This window comes from Eurosta solidaginis, chromosome 3, assembly GCF_040869045.1.
Source record: "Eurosta solidaginis isolate ZX-2024a chromosome 3, ASM4086904v1, whole genome shotgun sequence".
NCBI lineage: Eukaryota > Metazoa > Arthropoda > Insecta > Diptera > Tephritidae > Eurosta > Eurosta solidaginis.
In genome coordinates this window covers 256,765,837-256,782,991 of record NC_090321.1, presented here as the reverse complement: position 1 = coordinate 256,782,991, position 17,155 = coordinate 256,765,837, and the positions used below count along the sequence as shown (strand labels likewise).

The following is a 17,155-nucleotide window of genomic DNA, read 5'->3' as shown; positions in this document are numbered from 1 at the left end:
AATAAAATACGGGCCGCAATTCACCCCCATCGGTTGATTGTAGAAGTAGACCTGCTAACCCAGCACTACTTGCGTCGGTATGTACTTCATGTTGGGCATTGTAGTCATATAACACAAGGATTGGTTCATTCGTTAGTAGGGAAATTAATGTTTCGAAAGCATGCTGTTGCTCAGAACCCTAAGTAAATTTTTCCTGATTATTTTTAGTTAGTAAAATGCAGAGTGGTTTCGATAAAATTGAATAGTCCTTTACGAATTTTCGAAAGAAACCCGTGAGACATAAAAATCTTCTTACCTCCGTTAAATTGGTAGGCCGTTGAAAATTCTTTATGGCGTTGACCTTATGTAGTCCCGGTGTAATGCCGTTCTCGTTAATGCCGTGTCCAAGGTGCTCAATCTCTGTTGCCAGGAACTTACACTTATTAGGGCGTAGTGTAAGTCCTGCTTCTTTTAAAAGTTTTAGGAACCGCTCTAAACGTAGCAGTCCTTCACATACAGTTTTACTTGGTATTACGATGTCGTCTAAATAAATTACAACTTCGCCCGAATTCATTTTAGCCGCGATTTTATTCATTATAGACTGGAAAGTTGCCGGCGCGTTTACGAGACCGAAAGGCATACGGTTAAACTCGAAGTGTCCATCTGACGTTACGAACGCGGTATATTGTTTTGACGGCTCATCGATTTCTATCTGATGATAGCCCATACGGAGGTCGAGAGTACTAAAATACCGGTTACCCGCGAGTTGCGCAAACTGTTCCTCCATGTTCGGCATGGGGAATGGTTGTTTCACTGTGTTTTTGTTAAGGCAACGGTAATCTATGCAGAGTCTATGCTCTTTGTTCTTTTTCTCCACTAAAACAACTGGAGACGAAAACGAAGATTCGCTCGGACGAATTATATTATTTTCTAACAACTCCGAAATTATTTGCGATATTATCGGACGTTTAGCAAACGGAACTCGATATGGTTTTAACTGAATCGGCGTATCATTCTTTAGAACAATTTTCATTTTTGAAACCCCGCATTTTCCAATATTTTCGATATTACTTGCAAACACTCCTCTGTACTCGTTTAGTACGTTTTCGAATTGTTGATTCTCTTTTTCATTTAACCCGTGTGGACTAGTTATGTTACGAACTTGCTCGATACGACATTCATCGTTTTCAATTATTAAACGCGTACTCGAACCGCACAGTACATCCTTCCCGAGGAGTACGTTTTCCGAAATTAGCTCGTCACTAATAACCACTAGATTTGCTTCAAATGCGTGATCATCAATCTTTAACAATACATTCATTACGCAAGTGGAAATGTATTCTCCACCACCAAAACCTCGTAGCACTGTTATTACGTTTTTGAGTGTTCCTATACGGTTAGCAAATGTTTTTCGTACTAGCGTACGGGTACTATCTGGGTCGACGAAACCATTTGTGGCATGACCATTTACGCTTATATTTTTCACGATACCGTCGTTATTTTTTTTTAACATTTTTATAAACAACCGGAGCTTCTATTGTGTTTACGATATCTTTCTTTGGGGCCGGACACTCTTCACTTCTATGTGTCGTGCGTTGACACTTTGAACACCTTTGTTTTTTCTGTGGCTCTGTACAATTAATAGCTAAGTGACCGAATTTAGCACAATTATAGCACTTTAGATTATTTGTTGCACGCGGGATTTGTTTATTGTTAGACGAATCAACGCATTCTTTCACAACTACTGGTTGCGATTTTGTTGTGGAATAACTTATTTTTGGTTTATATGCACTTTGTTGTACGTCGTTATAAACATTGTAACTCATTATGTCCTTCAACAAATCTTGACACCGCGTATATTCGTTCGATATTTTGCGTTTAAGATCGTTATCATTTACACCATTTATAATGTGTCGCGCAATACTAGATTCTGTTAACCCACCTTTATTTCCGAGTGCTAACATTTTATAAAAGTATTCAACCGGCGATTCGTTTTGGTGACGTTTTGTTCGCGAGAGTTTTATATGCGAATCCGCTTCATTAATCGTACACGGAAAATCTGTTAAGAATTTGTTTACAAACTGTGGCCAATTTACAAACGCGCACTGTAGTGAATCGATCCATAATTTTGCGGCACCACGCATTTTTTTTTGCACAGCAAAAATTATGGCACTTTCTTGCCAATTATAGGCATTTTTCAGCATTTCAACACGTTTAACGAATTGTATTGAATTTAAAGATGTTTCGCTTGTTGGGTTATAATCAGGTAATAGCTCAACAATATCTTTGATCTTATAAGAAGAATATTCGGAATACAATGGGATTGGAACACTATTTGCATGAAAAACATTGCTTCCAATTGGAATTTGTTGGAAAGGTGCAGTTGGTATCTCTGCCCTCTGCCACTGCGGCATGAAATTGCCACTTACATACGTTGTTGTTGTTGTTGGTTGCATATTTGTATTACACGTATACACGGGTGTAACAGGTGATGACGATATTGTCGGCTCGAAATTTTGCGTACGCATATTCACTCGCGCATTTACATTTGTCGTTGTTTGTTTATTTCCTAGGCGCTCAATAGTTTTCTCGAGCGCAGATATACGTTCTACCATAGTGACTTCGTCTGCTTCACTTTCATATTCGCTAAGATTATTTTCTTCATTTGTATTTAAACGTTGCAGGAGTTGGTTTTTCGTGCCAGAAGTTGGCAAACCAGCGTCCTTGCATTTTTTTCGCAATTCTTTTAAAGTGATATTTATTTTCGACATTTTGTTTTGATTGCTTTATTCGATGTTAGTTGTATACACGACAACACAAATGTACGAGCGATTAGTAATGACACACGTGCGAGTACGAGATAGATATAGACACGATTTTTGAAACGTTAGCGAATGCGTATTATGAAACACAAACCAAATATAAAACGAAAATACAAAGGGATGCGACAATTGATGTATGTATGCACGAATTGCAAAACTACCAATTCGAATTTTGCCGTTGAGCGCAGCTACAAAGCGTATGTCGCTGGAGCCCTAAAATTTGCCGGAGTCTCACAAAATGTGTGGTTATGTTTCGTGTTAAAACGTTTGACACTGAAACTTTCTACTTCACGCATTTTCACAATTAAACCCGTTTTGTTATTTAGTTTTGATAACGCTTGTTGCAGTTACGCATTTTATTAATATTTTAAATTAATAATTTCACAAATTTTCGCACCGTTCGTAGGCGTAGTTCAATCTTACTTCTGAACTGTCGTATATATACCGAATGTCGTCACACATGTATATACACGATATATTACTTACGTATCAGGATGTTCGTTTACTAATAAAAGCGTTCAAATGTTAGTTAAAATTAGTAGATATAATTAGTAATCATTTTATAGCAAAGGTATTTGTGATTACAGAGTTATGAATTAATATATGATATTTTATATGAAACCGCACTGCTCGTACTCGTATGACCGCTCTTCGGAGATATTCGTTTACTAGTGACGCCGGTAGAGTCGTGTTGTCAGTGTTGAACTTGTAGGGATGCATTTTAATAGGCGTGACACATGTTAATGGAAACAGGAGCCAGATTTAAAAAAAAGAGGCTAGAACTGTGGCTAATAAACTCAAATTGGTCAATAATAGCGCCGAAAGAGTTATTAAATTTATTCAAGATTTTAACAAAGTCATAACAAATGATGAGCAGGAAAACCAATTGTTGCTGCAGATTTTAGAGGCTAATCAAAAACAAGTTCCGACTAAACCAACAAAAAGGCCGTTTTAGAAAGACTACAGAAACTGTCTAATTCCAAAGGCAAAATATAAAGATCTGATTTTAATAATTTGTATTCCCTATAAAATGTAATTTTTTTCCAAAAAGTTTCTTACTTTAAAGTAACCAGTTTAATTTAAATTTTTTTATACTAACTTTTCTATTTTTTGTTTTTTTCAGAAATTATAGAAAAATTTAAGTTTCCATTTGTTTTAAACAGCATTGAGCATTGCCTTCTAAATGAACTATGATTTTGCAATTTTGATTTTACTATAATATTTTGAACCACCCTAATACATATAAACATATAAGCAATTAAAAGAAATATTTCCCTTTAAACAGAATAACAAACAATTTAGCAAATAATATACTTAATTAGCTTGACTTTGTTAAAAGGTAGAACGAAAACTGTTTGTTCACTTGGTTTTGAAAATTTGTGAAACCATAAAAAAAGTATAAATAGTGCTCACAAGAGTTTTCTCGCTTTAAGCATTTTATAATTAACAATCGACGGAAGAAGTCACAAACTGCAATGAATTTACCGAATAAATTCGCGTTGCTGTTTATGCTTTTGAGCGCTGTCAATTCGCAGCCTCGTATTCTTGAAGCCCATACATTATATCATTAAATTATACTTTGAAATATTTTTTCGTGGGTTCTTTGGTAAATATGGAAAAAGTGATTACAGTTGCGCATGTCCTTATGTCAAAGTTTTAGTTGGTTTAACCAAAACAAACGGTAATGCACAATAGCGCAATGATGATGACAAAACGTCACATATAAGATGTAGCTGCAATTAAAGTGAGTTCACGCTTTATCTCGAGTTCTTGGAACTTGTATACCTCTTTAATTTAGTACTGCAAAGCGCAATTTGTTTCACTGCACAACTCGGGATAAAGGGTGAACTTATTTTAATTGCAATTATATCTATATTACAGCAAGTTATCTTATTATAACTACATGGAATAATAAAACGCTCCACCTAATTGTCCATCACCTTTTGTTGTGCTTATACCAGCTACAACTTTGACATCAGGCAATGCGCAACTGTAATCACTTTTTCCATATTTACCAAAAAACCAACGCAAACATATTTCAAAGTATAATTTAATGATACAATGTATGGGCTTTAAGAATACGAGGCTGCGAATTGACACCGCTCAAAAGGACAAATAGCAGCGCGAAATTATTCCGTAAATTCATTGCAGTTTTTGACTTTTTCCGCAGATTGTTAATTATAAAGTTTTTAAAACAAAAAACTCCTCTGGATATTATTTATAACTTTTTGATAGTTTCCGAAAATTTCAAAATCGGTGAAGAAACAGGTTTCGCTCTGCCAAAATAACGAAGTCAAGTATATTATTTGCTAAATTGTTTGTTATTCTGTTTCAAAGGAAATATTTCTTTTAATTGGTTATATGTTTATATGTACTAGGGTGTTTCAAAATATTATAGTAAAAACAAAATTGCAAAATCATGGGTCATTTAGACGGCAGTGCTCGATGCTGTTTCAAAAATGGAGACGTAAATTTTTCTACAATTTCTGAAAAAACAAAAGAATAGCAAAGTTAATATACAAAACCCTAAATTTATTTGGTTATTTTAAATTAAATACCTTTTTAAAAATAAGTATATTTTATAGCGAATACAACTTATCAAAATGAAATCTTTATATATTGCCTTTGGAAGTAGACGGTATCTGTAGGCTTTCTAAAACGACAAAAAAGGTTCAGTGGGAACTTGTTTTTGATTGGCCTCTACAATCTGCAGCAACAACTGTTTCTCCTCCTCATCATTTGTTATGACTTTGTTAAAATCTTTAATAAGTTAAATAACTTTTTCGGCGATATTATTGACCACTTTGATTTTATTAACTACAGTTCTAGCTTCTTTTTTTAACTCTGGCTCCTGTTGCCATTTACTTGGGTGTTTGTTTGAAAAACTTTGCTTCGTCACTTAGTATATTGGTATTTCCTCTAAACATTCTTAGAGATGCAGGGACAGGCATCTTATTCACAATGTTCACTTTGTTTCTTGGAAAAAATTTACAATAACCCCAACACACTTAGAGCAGGTTAGGCAGAAAGGGACCCCGATAACCTGGAACTAGCATCAAATGAAGAACGTATAGACGTAGAGGCGGCGGTGCTGATAGCGTACAAACAGCTGAACGATACTGCTAGCCATAAAAATTGAATTGCCCTTCAAATTAAGAGCGAATAGTCGTAGAGGCGGCGATGCTGATGGCGTACAAACAGTTGAACGATGCTGCCGTAAATTACCCATAAGACGCTGCCAGGAGAGGAGGTGGAAACGGACTTCCAGGCATCTGAAAGGCAGACAAGTTTTCACTGATAAGCTTTCATGGCAGAGGGAGACAAATTTTTTCTAAAATTTTGATGTTGCTTTGCCCGGGGCGTGAATACAGGATAGTCGGTGTGGTTGGCGGAGCACGCTACCATCAAACCACGGCGAAAAAGCAGCTAGCTCCATAAAATTTCAATACATTTTAACTTGTCATGCAGTAGAGCTATTTCGTTCTACTGTGAAATTTTGGTGGATGGAGTTAGCAGCATTTACAGCATCGTCGACGATAGTGGTATTGAAAATGGTCAAAATCAGATTTAATTCACGCCTACTTTGAAAAATACAAATGAAAACGTGTATTATATATAGACCCGATCAAAAGCGGATAAAGACCTGGCCTATTTTGACGAAAGAACGGTATTTAACATGCGCGAGAAGCATTGACCTTGTTGAATGAAGAAATTGAAGCCTTCGAAATAGGCAATGAAGTTCTTTGGTGTAAATTATCTTATGTAAGGTAGTAAGAGTTCTATCCTTTAGAAGGTTGCCAAAGGATATGTCTAGCAACTTTTCAGAGAAATAGGGAACGTGATCAAGCCTATTCAGCCCACATACTCGTAGATATCTGGCAATGTTATTTTAAGCAACATTTAACTTCTTTTTGCTCGCATAGTCACAGCTAGAAAAAATCTCACAGCCATAAAGAAGCGTGGGTATTAAGTACGTTTTGGATAAAATTAATCGTATATGTAGCGGAATGAAATACTGTATCAAGCACAGTGTACGGAGCATTCCGCTATCAGAATAAATTTTTAGCACGCAGCTCAATTGTCTGCTGACTCGAGTAGGACACATTCACACATGTGTGCTTTATATATAAAACATTTATGCGCATACTCTTGTGCTTTCCATGAAGCTTCTGAGGATATTAATTGTACTAAACCCATAACCCTTTACTTTCAGTTCATGCCCATGTACATAACTTTAACAGCACAAGGCACTTTTTTCTCAATAATCCTTCCTATGGCACACACTTGAGCTATGTGCTAATTTTTTTTTCAACTTTGAACAGCTCATGTGTATGAGCATCGAATTTAGTGAGCAATTCTTTCCCACATGAATGTGTGCTATGTGTGTGTGTGCAAATACGAACCCTGATAGTTTTCTTCACCAAAAGAGTTGTAGCCCTTTAAGAAATATCAAAACCTCCTATTTGAACAGGACTGGTGAGCAAAAAAAGATCGTCTATATTATCAACATCTAACGTTAATTTTCGATCAAAAAAAACATGAAACTGCGAAAACAAATCGATAACTCCTCAATGTCATTTCGATAACAAACCGATAATAAATGGATAACAAATCCATATTTCGTTGTAATGAAATTTATGAAAACCCGTCGATAACAATCTGATAACTTGCCGATAACGTTTTTGATGGATACCAGCCTATTAAATCGTCGATAACAAATCGGTAAAACGACAAAACAAACTTATAGCCCAATGATAACAATACGATTACTATTCGTTAAAAAACCGGTAGCACTTTGATAATAAACCGATAACTTTTCAATAACAAATCGAAAAACTCATTGATAACATTAGTTTGCCTTAATAAAACGATAAGAAAGGAAATGTATGACATCCATCGATAACAATGGTATAACTCTTTGGTATCGGTTATTATCAATAACAAACCGTTAACATCTGGATAAAAAATCGGTAACACGCCGCCCGGTTTCGATTTCGATTTAGGATTCTCATCTCCCCTTTCAACTGCCCGTTTTTTCCTTTTTCTCTGCCTTTCGTTTCCTTTACACCAATCACATAGAGTAAACCAATTCCAAACATTAAGCTTACACTTAATACATTTTTGAGTTTAAATAAATTTCTAAATAAAATTACCTCGTTTTCGTGAAACGTTTTGTGATATGTCCCTAATCATTAACTGCTGGGTCTACGTAAATTTTTGTACTAAGCTATTTATATTCAAATTTACATAAATACAACGGTTGTGAACTATGTCCGAAAACATTCTACAATAAACTCAGCAATAAAAGCACACGTGAATGTCCTGTCGTCAAAGTCGGCAAGCTTTTAACATCCACCTACATATCGTTCAGTAAAAGCTCAGCACTCGTTAGCTTTGGAAGCTCGTTTATTCTTTATATACCAAAAATAGAGTTACCACCATATAATAAGATGGTCGTTCGTATACCAAATTCGTAAAATTGTCCATTTTTTCATCCATCAAATGCCGCATCCGGAAGCTGAGGCCTTGATTGTTTCTTTCTATTATGGATAGGAAACACACAATGCGATGCCTATGAGCAAAATAATGGAAAATAAATTGTGTATTATAGAAAACAAATATTTTACTCGGTACTTTAAAATAGAGGGAGGAATAGGAATATTTGGTTAAGATAGTGGGTTATGTAAAGTAATGATTTTGAAGGCGTGTGACATTTTTAAAGGAGTTTAAATAAAATAAGCTGTTCGAAGCCGGGCCGGTATCATATAACACCAACACAGATCGAAAACCTTTTTCATACAATGATTAATTTAAAACTATCAACCTTTTTGCAAACTAAATAAAAAACCAAAAATGAATCTTTTGAGGAAGCATTTTTAGTAGTTCAAATATATCATTTTTCAGATGGTGTGTTAAAAAATGGTCTTCGATCACGAATCGTAAAACACGAGATGGGCACTAAAGTGTTAAGTTTTTTTTTCAGTGAAAAATAACCGTGAAAGCTTTTATTAGCCGTTCTGGCTATGCTGAGATTCGATGTATATTCGGCAACGTGTAGAATTGATCAAGCTTTTCCTTACGCCCAAGAATATTGGCACTGTCACAAATGTGACAATGGGCTAGCAGGCTTATCTGTAATTGTGGCTCCTATTCTTAACAGTTACACCTTCGCTGATACGTTAGTCGCTCAAATTCATAGGAAATTCCACATTACAACTGCGGGACGTAATGTCCCACTGGGAAACAGGGAATCCTTATAATGACCCTGACTCAGAGGTCTGATTCACGGATGGATTGAAATTCGATTACAGAAGAACGGGAGCTGGCATCAATGGGCCGAACTTCAAGAAATCGATACCAATGGGATGCTAACCCAACATATTTCAGGCAGAAATCCATACAATAGAAGTCTGCGGTAGAGAATGTCTGAGGAGAGGCTCATCCTCGAAGAGCATCTACATTATGTCGGACAGCCAGGCGGTCCTGAGTGCCTTGCAATCCTACACAGTTACATCTAAGCTAGTAGATTACTGCATTAAAATCCCTAATGACCTGGGAGCCAAAAACAAGGTTTTGTTAGGATGGGTTCCGTGAAGGTAATGAACATGTAGATTACCTAGCAAAGCAGGGTGATATACAAACATTATTTGGTCCAGAGCCCTTTTGTGGACTCACAAAATCACACCAGGGAAACCATAAGTAAATGGGAAACAAAACAATTCAGACATCACTGGATTGACTGTCCACGGCAAAGACAGGCCAAACTGTGTATACCTGTGTAAGTTAAATCTATCCATACTGAAATTTGTCGTTTCTGTGAGCTAGAGGATGAAACGCCGGTTCACATTCTCTGCGAATGTGTCGGTCTGACAAGGCAGAGACTCTCCCATCTAGGTGGTGTGACTTTTAATCCGTCTGTAATGTAGAGTAAAAAGCCAGAAGAGGTACTTAGATACATTAATAGCCTTTACGTACAAAATTACAATTAGGCTGAAAGGTCATGCACAATAGATCTGCACAAAAGTCGCAGTGCTTCCAGGCCTAATAATAGTAATAGTCTCTCATTGGGCCCACAATAATATCACTTTTACTACCAACAACAAACAAATCGATTTCGGCAGAATACGAACATAACATCACAAACTATGAGGATATACTCTGCGGTATCCGCAAATACACCAATGTAGCGTACTATTTATATAAGAAACAAAATTATGTCCACGATAACAATACTTCTATATCAGATGACAAGCTGTTACATCCAACGACTTTTTCCAGCATTTCCCATGGACATATCTGAAGGATTGAACCGTAAACAACGCAGGGTTTTCAGATCATTGCCTACCGACAGAGCATCTACGTAGTAAGAGGGCACGCGGTAAAATGTCCATGTGACTTCTCATCAGATAAGCTCATGGAAACTAAGATTGGAAAGATGCATATGGGTGCCCTATTAGGGGAACAAGAATTTTAACAGCAGAGCACTACAGACTCTGAAGATCAGCACGCATGGACTGGACATGAAATCAAGAAGCCTCAGTCGATTCTTTGACGGAAGAAACTGCTGACCACATACTAAAAGGTTGCAAAACTCGAAAAATATAACAAGTTCTTTGTTACCAGGAACCAAAATTTGGTGGGGTGCTGCGAAGTTTAGGTTACAGCTTTTTCTGTGACTGTGTATTCAATCGCAGCAATTTTTATTGTTATATAGATATTGTGGCGAATGTTGACATCACTAGGCTGTTAGTAAATAATCATAATCACGGAACAACAAAAACATGAAGCATCCACTCTTATATACATGTCCACGTTACAGCTAGCAACAATTATGAATAAGGCGACGAAGTGATATCTCACACACACACATGTAGTCATCAGCCGAAGTAGTTACTCACACATACACACGCATATGGCTATAAACTACAAATATACACGTATATAGCTCATAACAAACCAGAAGGTGAAACGTCTAGACCTTTGGAGAAATGTGCAGACGAGGCAACAGAGAGTATAAAAGCAGCGCAACTGAATAATAACTAATCAGTTTTGATTTAAACGCGCTATTGGTTGTGACGTTTAATTGTGAAGTACTACTCCCAAAGTAAACTAAATAAAGACCATTTTGCAATACAGAATATTGCAGTGATTTATTCAACAGTTTAGCGATTCGAACGTCAGCAGAAGGTTTCAAATAAGTGGAATTTCCCCTAAATTCGTTACAATATTATCTCAGCTGCAATTCGCAAGACAATATGAACCCACGTATCCATTACTTTTTCTGCTGGCCTGCAGGGATGCCTACTAGTTTCAAACAAAACTTCTGAATATATTTCTTTTTTGGCTTTGATTTTTATTTTAAACAAGCCAAATGAAGCCCACTTGCAGAACGGCAAGTAAAATTTTCAACTCAAGACCTTGGGAAGTGTCAACGATGTTGACGGTCATTTGCCGGATGCAGATCCGTTACGTTCCGTTAACAAGCACCATTAAGGCGCCAGCCCAACCATCTCGGGAACGATTTAGTATGACCACATGAAACCTTCAAGGCCATAACATCCTCCCACCCCCTAGATCCATGAGGAGCTTGGACCATACCTGGCTGTTAAAGTTACAGATTCGCCACGGGTAGGTGAGGTTGAGAATTGGGTTGGAGAAGCTATATTTGGCGTTGGCAACACCTTGAAAGGCTTTTGCTACACAACCCCTTGAATAAATTTGGTATTTCAGTCGCCTCTTATGACAAGCATACCTGCCGCTGGTATATTCTAAGCCCCCTAACCCGTTGGGGCCGAGCTGGGCAGTCAAATTAGGTTTCAATAACCTAAGCTCCCTATAGATTTCTGAACTACCTCAATATACACATAATCTTACCTCTTATGCTGTAATCGCTTAACACGATCTCTTATATCTGCAGCCAAAGTTGCAGCCATTTGTAGTGAACGCCACGAATCGTACGAACGTCCAAAACGATCCCATGTCAAACGTTCTTCAATCGCTTTCGCAATCAACTTATAAACAGCTTCCATACTAAAATTATTACGAAAAAATTCCCAATCACGTTCTGGGTTTTCTACTGCATTTTCGGCAACTTCATCCTCACCACCACTTGAGTTCAATTTTTGTAAAGCGCGCTTCTTACCCAACATCGATTCCATAAGCAGTGCATTCATGCGATTTGTGGTGCGCACAGAGGCTGTGATACTGTTTAGAGTAAATAGATGAAGGAAAGGTTATAGAATGTTTTTTTTTTAATAAAGGCATGTTTAAAGAATCTTATTTTCCGAAACAAATTAATGAATTCAAATATTACCGCGTACGCACGCCAGTCCATGTGGCCATTTTCGATAGTCGATAAATTTCTTTATTATTCCGTGGTGGTTTTACTTAACTTTCAAATAAAGTTATTAAACAAATATATTTTTCATCTCGCCGGAACTTGCCACTTTATCGAAAATGCAACTCGCATACAACTGTATCACTGAATTGACACCAGAAAGCGACAAACCCACAGCACGCGCCAAATACTCACCGCCAATTGACTGATTTGTTTAACGCTATGATGTACGAATACGTTTTTACGTTTACAACAACAACAGTTTTATTTTCACAAATACACACATCCACGCTATCATATACCGTTAGGAAAGCTTTCAATGCCAAACATTCTTTGCCAGTCCAAACTTCCCCCATGTATTGCATATGTAGAAGTTGCGATTATTTCAAAAATATTGTGACATTTGAGGTTTGATTTCAATTGAACTATTAGCGTGTTGCAAGTAATAAATCACCAGTTTTACCAGAACCTTTGCGATTGCACCCACCCACTCACCAGCACCATGCTGCGAAATCAATGAGCGATCAACTGCAAACTGTAAACTTTTATTGGGTGGTAAGGCATAACAGAGCAATATGGTAAAGTGTATGACAGTAGTGGTGTTTAAGTGCGACCTTCACTCTAATGGTGTTGGCATATGTTTACTAAATATGCATGCAGTATAAAAATATTGATAGCAAGGTGGCGCAAGGCTTCGCTTAAGATAATTTTAAACTATTTACAATGAAAATTCACTGCCGCAGACATCAACATGAGCTCTACGCAGACATCGACATAGTCCAGCGAATTAAAACGCAGCGGCTGCGCTGGCTAGGCCATGTTATGCGAATGAAAGATGACGCTCCGGCCAAGAAAGTGTTTCTATCGGAACCCGCCTAGGGAAGCAGTGGTAGAGGGCGGCACCAACTCCGCTGGAAGGACCAGGTGGAAAACGATTTAAACTCCCTTGGTGTAACCAATTGGCGCTTTCTTGTTTATTTGCTGGATGTAGTGCTGACCTAATGGAAGTACCTTCCATTCTAGTGTCGGTATATTCAGGTTCCACTGCTGCAGTAAGTTCGGATAGTCCTTTAACTTTAGCGCACATGATATTCATGACATGCCTTTAGAAGTTTGGAAAAACTTCTTGTAAATATTTTAAAGTTTTAATATTGCTGCGCCTTATCATCTGAACTACGTTACACCATCCCGATGAACCTTAGAGTGGTAAAGTTGATTCGCTCCGTTTATTCGCTAGGGACACACGGAGTCATAGCGTTTTCTCCCTTAGGTATCTCTGAATAAACCAGAGTTTAGACCACCGCCACTTCGCAAAGCGGCCTAGTGCGGGGAATACTTTGAAATGCAGCACACCGAACTGGTGCAAGCGCCTTAGCCATGTAGTAGGACACTGTGGAACCCTCACACCAGTGACAAACTAGTTTAAGACCCAAAAGGAGAGAGGACTATTGGTAGTTGGGTCAAGTTTAGAGTAACCGGTATAATCAACCGAGTACAAACGATCAAGCTACATCTTAACTAAGCCATTGCTTTCAATCTAGAAAACGTAGAAAGCATACAATTAATTTCATCTTCTGTAGACCAAATATAACGCACTCAGAGAACACACACTTATACCCCCGAATTTATATACTAATAACAATTTTTACGGACAAAATTTCAATAATATTTGTGATGCCAAATCCATCGGCAGGAGTTGGCATGGAATGTCCCATATGTAATACTGATTGCATTATCGATTGTATGTGTATGTATGTTATTTAGCAACTATTTAAAGTTTTGGGTTTGTGATATTGCGCCATCATGCGTGTGGCGAACGTTTACTCTAACTTAATAGCTGTTTATGCTGACTTATCTATATACTTAATTCATTTATAACGCCACTGCTCACCAAGAAAAAGCTTGGTCAAAATTTCAAGTTGCTTTCTTCACGAGTTTTTCTGAACATAGAGCTACATTGAGCGAAATCAGTGAGCTTTGATCCGAATATCATTGCTTGGAATTACTGTTACTATCACGGTTACCACTTTGGTCCATTTGGATCAATAATGGTCCTTTCCAATCCCATTTAGTCCGCTGGTCCCTTTTTTTTCAATTTTGGTCCTTTTTAGGCTGTAATCAAGATTGTTTGTTTTCACTGAGGGAAAAATGTGCAACACCGCCCACAAAATTTCCCACCTTCATTAACACTTAGCTAATTTACAATTTACCTCAATGGATTTCTTACAAAAAAATTGCTGTCATTAAAATGTAGGAGAACAATGGCACTTCACCTAACAAGTAGTTTAGAAAACTGTTGGACCTTGAAGCAAACCAAATTTCGTTAATTGTTGATGAAGCAAGTGGGCAATCAGAAAATCTTATTTTGGTGGCTAGATATTTCGATCGGTTATCAAAAACTTTTCGTGATAGCTTTTTGTCACTGTTTGAGCTTAAAAAAGTTGTTGCAAATGGACGTGCATCTCAAAGAAATTTTACTTAGTTGTCCACTGATGAAGACAATCTTGCATTGAAAGCTAAATCAAAGCATGAGACTAAGTTTTTTTAAACGGTTTTATTTAACTTGAGTTGACAGGCTGCACGGCCGCATGCACGGCCGTTGTGCAAGAATCTTGTAATTGAAATTTAAGTAACTTCCCGATAAGCTACAAGCTTGAAACTTGGAATATAGTTCAGAACCCGATGACAATGCAATAATAAGAAAAAAATCGCCGCTAGGTGGCGCATGGATGGAGATATTCGCAAAATTCGCATTTGTGGTTCGATTTGGCTCATATTTGGAATACATAATACATGCAAGAATGGAAATCGACCTGTGAAAACAATCGCCGCTAGGTGGCTCATGGATCGAGATATTCGCAAAATTCGCATTTGTGGTCCGATTTGGCTCATATTCGGAACACATAATACATGCAAGAATAGAAATCGACCTGTGAAAAAAAATCGCCGCTAGGTGGCGCATGGATGGAGATATTCGCAAAATTCGCATTTGTGGTCCGATTTGGCTCATATTTGGAACACATAATACATGCAAGAATAAAAAACGACTTATGAAAAAAATCACCGCTAGGTGGCGCAAGGATCTAGATATTCACAAAAATCGTATTTGTGGTCCGACTTGGCTCATGCTTGGAACACATAATACATACAAGAATAGAAAGCGACCTATCAAAAAAATCGCCGCTAGGTGGCGCATAGATCGAGATATTCGCAAAATTCGCATTTGTGGTCTGATTTTGCTCATATTTGGAACACATAATACATGCAAGAATAGAAATCGACCTGTGAAAAGAAATCGCCGTTAGGTGGCGCAAGGATCGAGATATTCACAAAAATCGTATTTGTGGTCCGATTTGATTTGGTTCATATTTGGAACACATAATACATACATGAATAGAAAGCGACCTATGATGTCCGATTTGGCTCATATTTGGAACAAATATTGCATACAGTCCAGTAGAAGTGACATCAAAATATTTTGGAGTTGGAGGAGGGACAAGCATACGTGGCGCAGAGTCGAGTAAAGTCTTTGGAAGGATTATGTATTGAGGACTTAGGTTGTAACAAATTGTCAGGAAAGAGTCCTTGTAATAATGAGTCACTAAATAAATTAAATATAATGAGAAATAAAAGGCAATTAAATAAAGACTAAAAACTTGAAAATAAAATAATTAAAAAAAAAGTTTTAAGTTAAACGGTTTTATTGAAAACAATACTTACATGAAATAATAATAATACGAAAAGCTAGAAAATAATTAGGTAGTTCCTAGGTACTAGTCATCACACTCCTTATCAATCTAGGGCGTTGATCAGACAATTAAATAAAAGCGTTAGACGCGTCATATTTATATTGATAGTCATATATAAGACCAACTGAACCTTAATCAGGTTATGCTACGCCTCACATTTTTAGAAATTTCACGCGCCCAACGCTTTTATTTAATTGTCTGATCAACGCCCTAGATTGATAAGGAGTGTGATGACTAGTACCTAGGACCTACCTAATTATTTTCTAGCTTTTCGTATTATTATTATTTCATGTAAGTATTGTTTTCAATAAAACCGTTTAATTAAAAATTTTTTTTTTATTATTTTATTTTATATTAAGCGCACTTACCACTGTTTTATGTTCAAGTTATGCGTGCAAGCATATCGATAGGCCAAACAAAATGACTCCTAAGAATTTTTTACAAAGAAATCCTATTTAAGATTTTTGATAGTGTTTCTTTTCATTTGGGGTATCGATTTTTAAATTTTTCTCACACAGCAGAAAACAAATTGACGAGTTTTAGGAGTTCCAAGGCTATTGTGGAGAGTATTCTTCACACTTCGATGCGGCTATATTTTCTATTTTTTGTGTCTGGAAGTTAATGGCATTTCTGGTATACAACTGTCAAATTCAAAATCAGTTACAGAATTAAAATTTTCTTTATATTTCCGGCCTGTGCTAAAGAGTTCAATCAGAAAAAGTTAGTCTGCTGATAATATTTCATCAATATGAAGCACCTTTTGAGTAATTTAAGGTACAATGATTATATAAAAATATTGGAAATTTAAAAAGCGGCAGTGTACATAATTTCACTGAAAGAAAAAGACTGGTAAAATCAACCGAAATACGGATCAATTCAAAAAAAATTTCTGTCAATTTTTATCCATCGCAACAAGATGTTGAATCAACTGCGCGCAAATCGTTGATTCGTAATTGACCGTTTTAGTGTCAAATGAACAAAAAAAAAGTTGTTGCGACAGCTTTATACGAAAGTACCTATGTTGTCATATACATACATACATAAATATGTGAATACATAAATACGCAGGCTTGCTACATATACATACATACATATGTACGCACTTACTAACCGAACTTCAGTTGGCCGCACATCAAATATGCTGGCACACATTAAACATTATACGCTTTATTATTTTGTTTTATTAAACGCACTTTCACCAAATTTTATATTTTATAATTTATTTAATTTATAGTTTTGAAATTCGCTTTGCGAATAGAAATGAAAAT

At 36.7% G+C, this 17,155-nt stretch overlaps 2 protein-coding genes across 5 annotated transcripts in view; one reads left to right on the top strand and one right to left on the bottom strand.

Annotated features, from left to right (window-relative positions):
* The window catches only part of Tsp42Eq (Tetraspanin 42Eq), a 152,580-nt gene that overhangs the window by 86,363 nt on the left and 49,062 nt on the right, over window positions 1-17,155 (top strand). The window lies entirely within an intron of this gene.
* LOC137245421 (dynein light chain Tctex-type protein 2B) overlaps window positions 8,083-17,155 on the bottom strand; it is an 83,841-nt gene continuing 74,768 nt past the window's right edge. For 2 of the 4 annotated variants that reach the window (XM_067776068.1, XM_067776067.1), the window contains exons 2-3: window positions 11,676-12,005; window positions 8,083-8,373 (exon numbers count right to left, since the gene is read on the bottom strand). In XM_067776068.1, the coding sequence (XP_067632169.1) occupies window positions 8,208-8,373; window positions 11,676-11,974 (465 nt within the window). In that variant the 5' untranslated portion in view covers window positions 11,975-12,005 and the 3' untranslated portion in view covers window positions 8,083-8,207. The other 2 variants (XM_067776065.1, XM_067776066.1) reach the window with 2 other exon arrangements.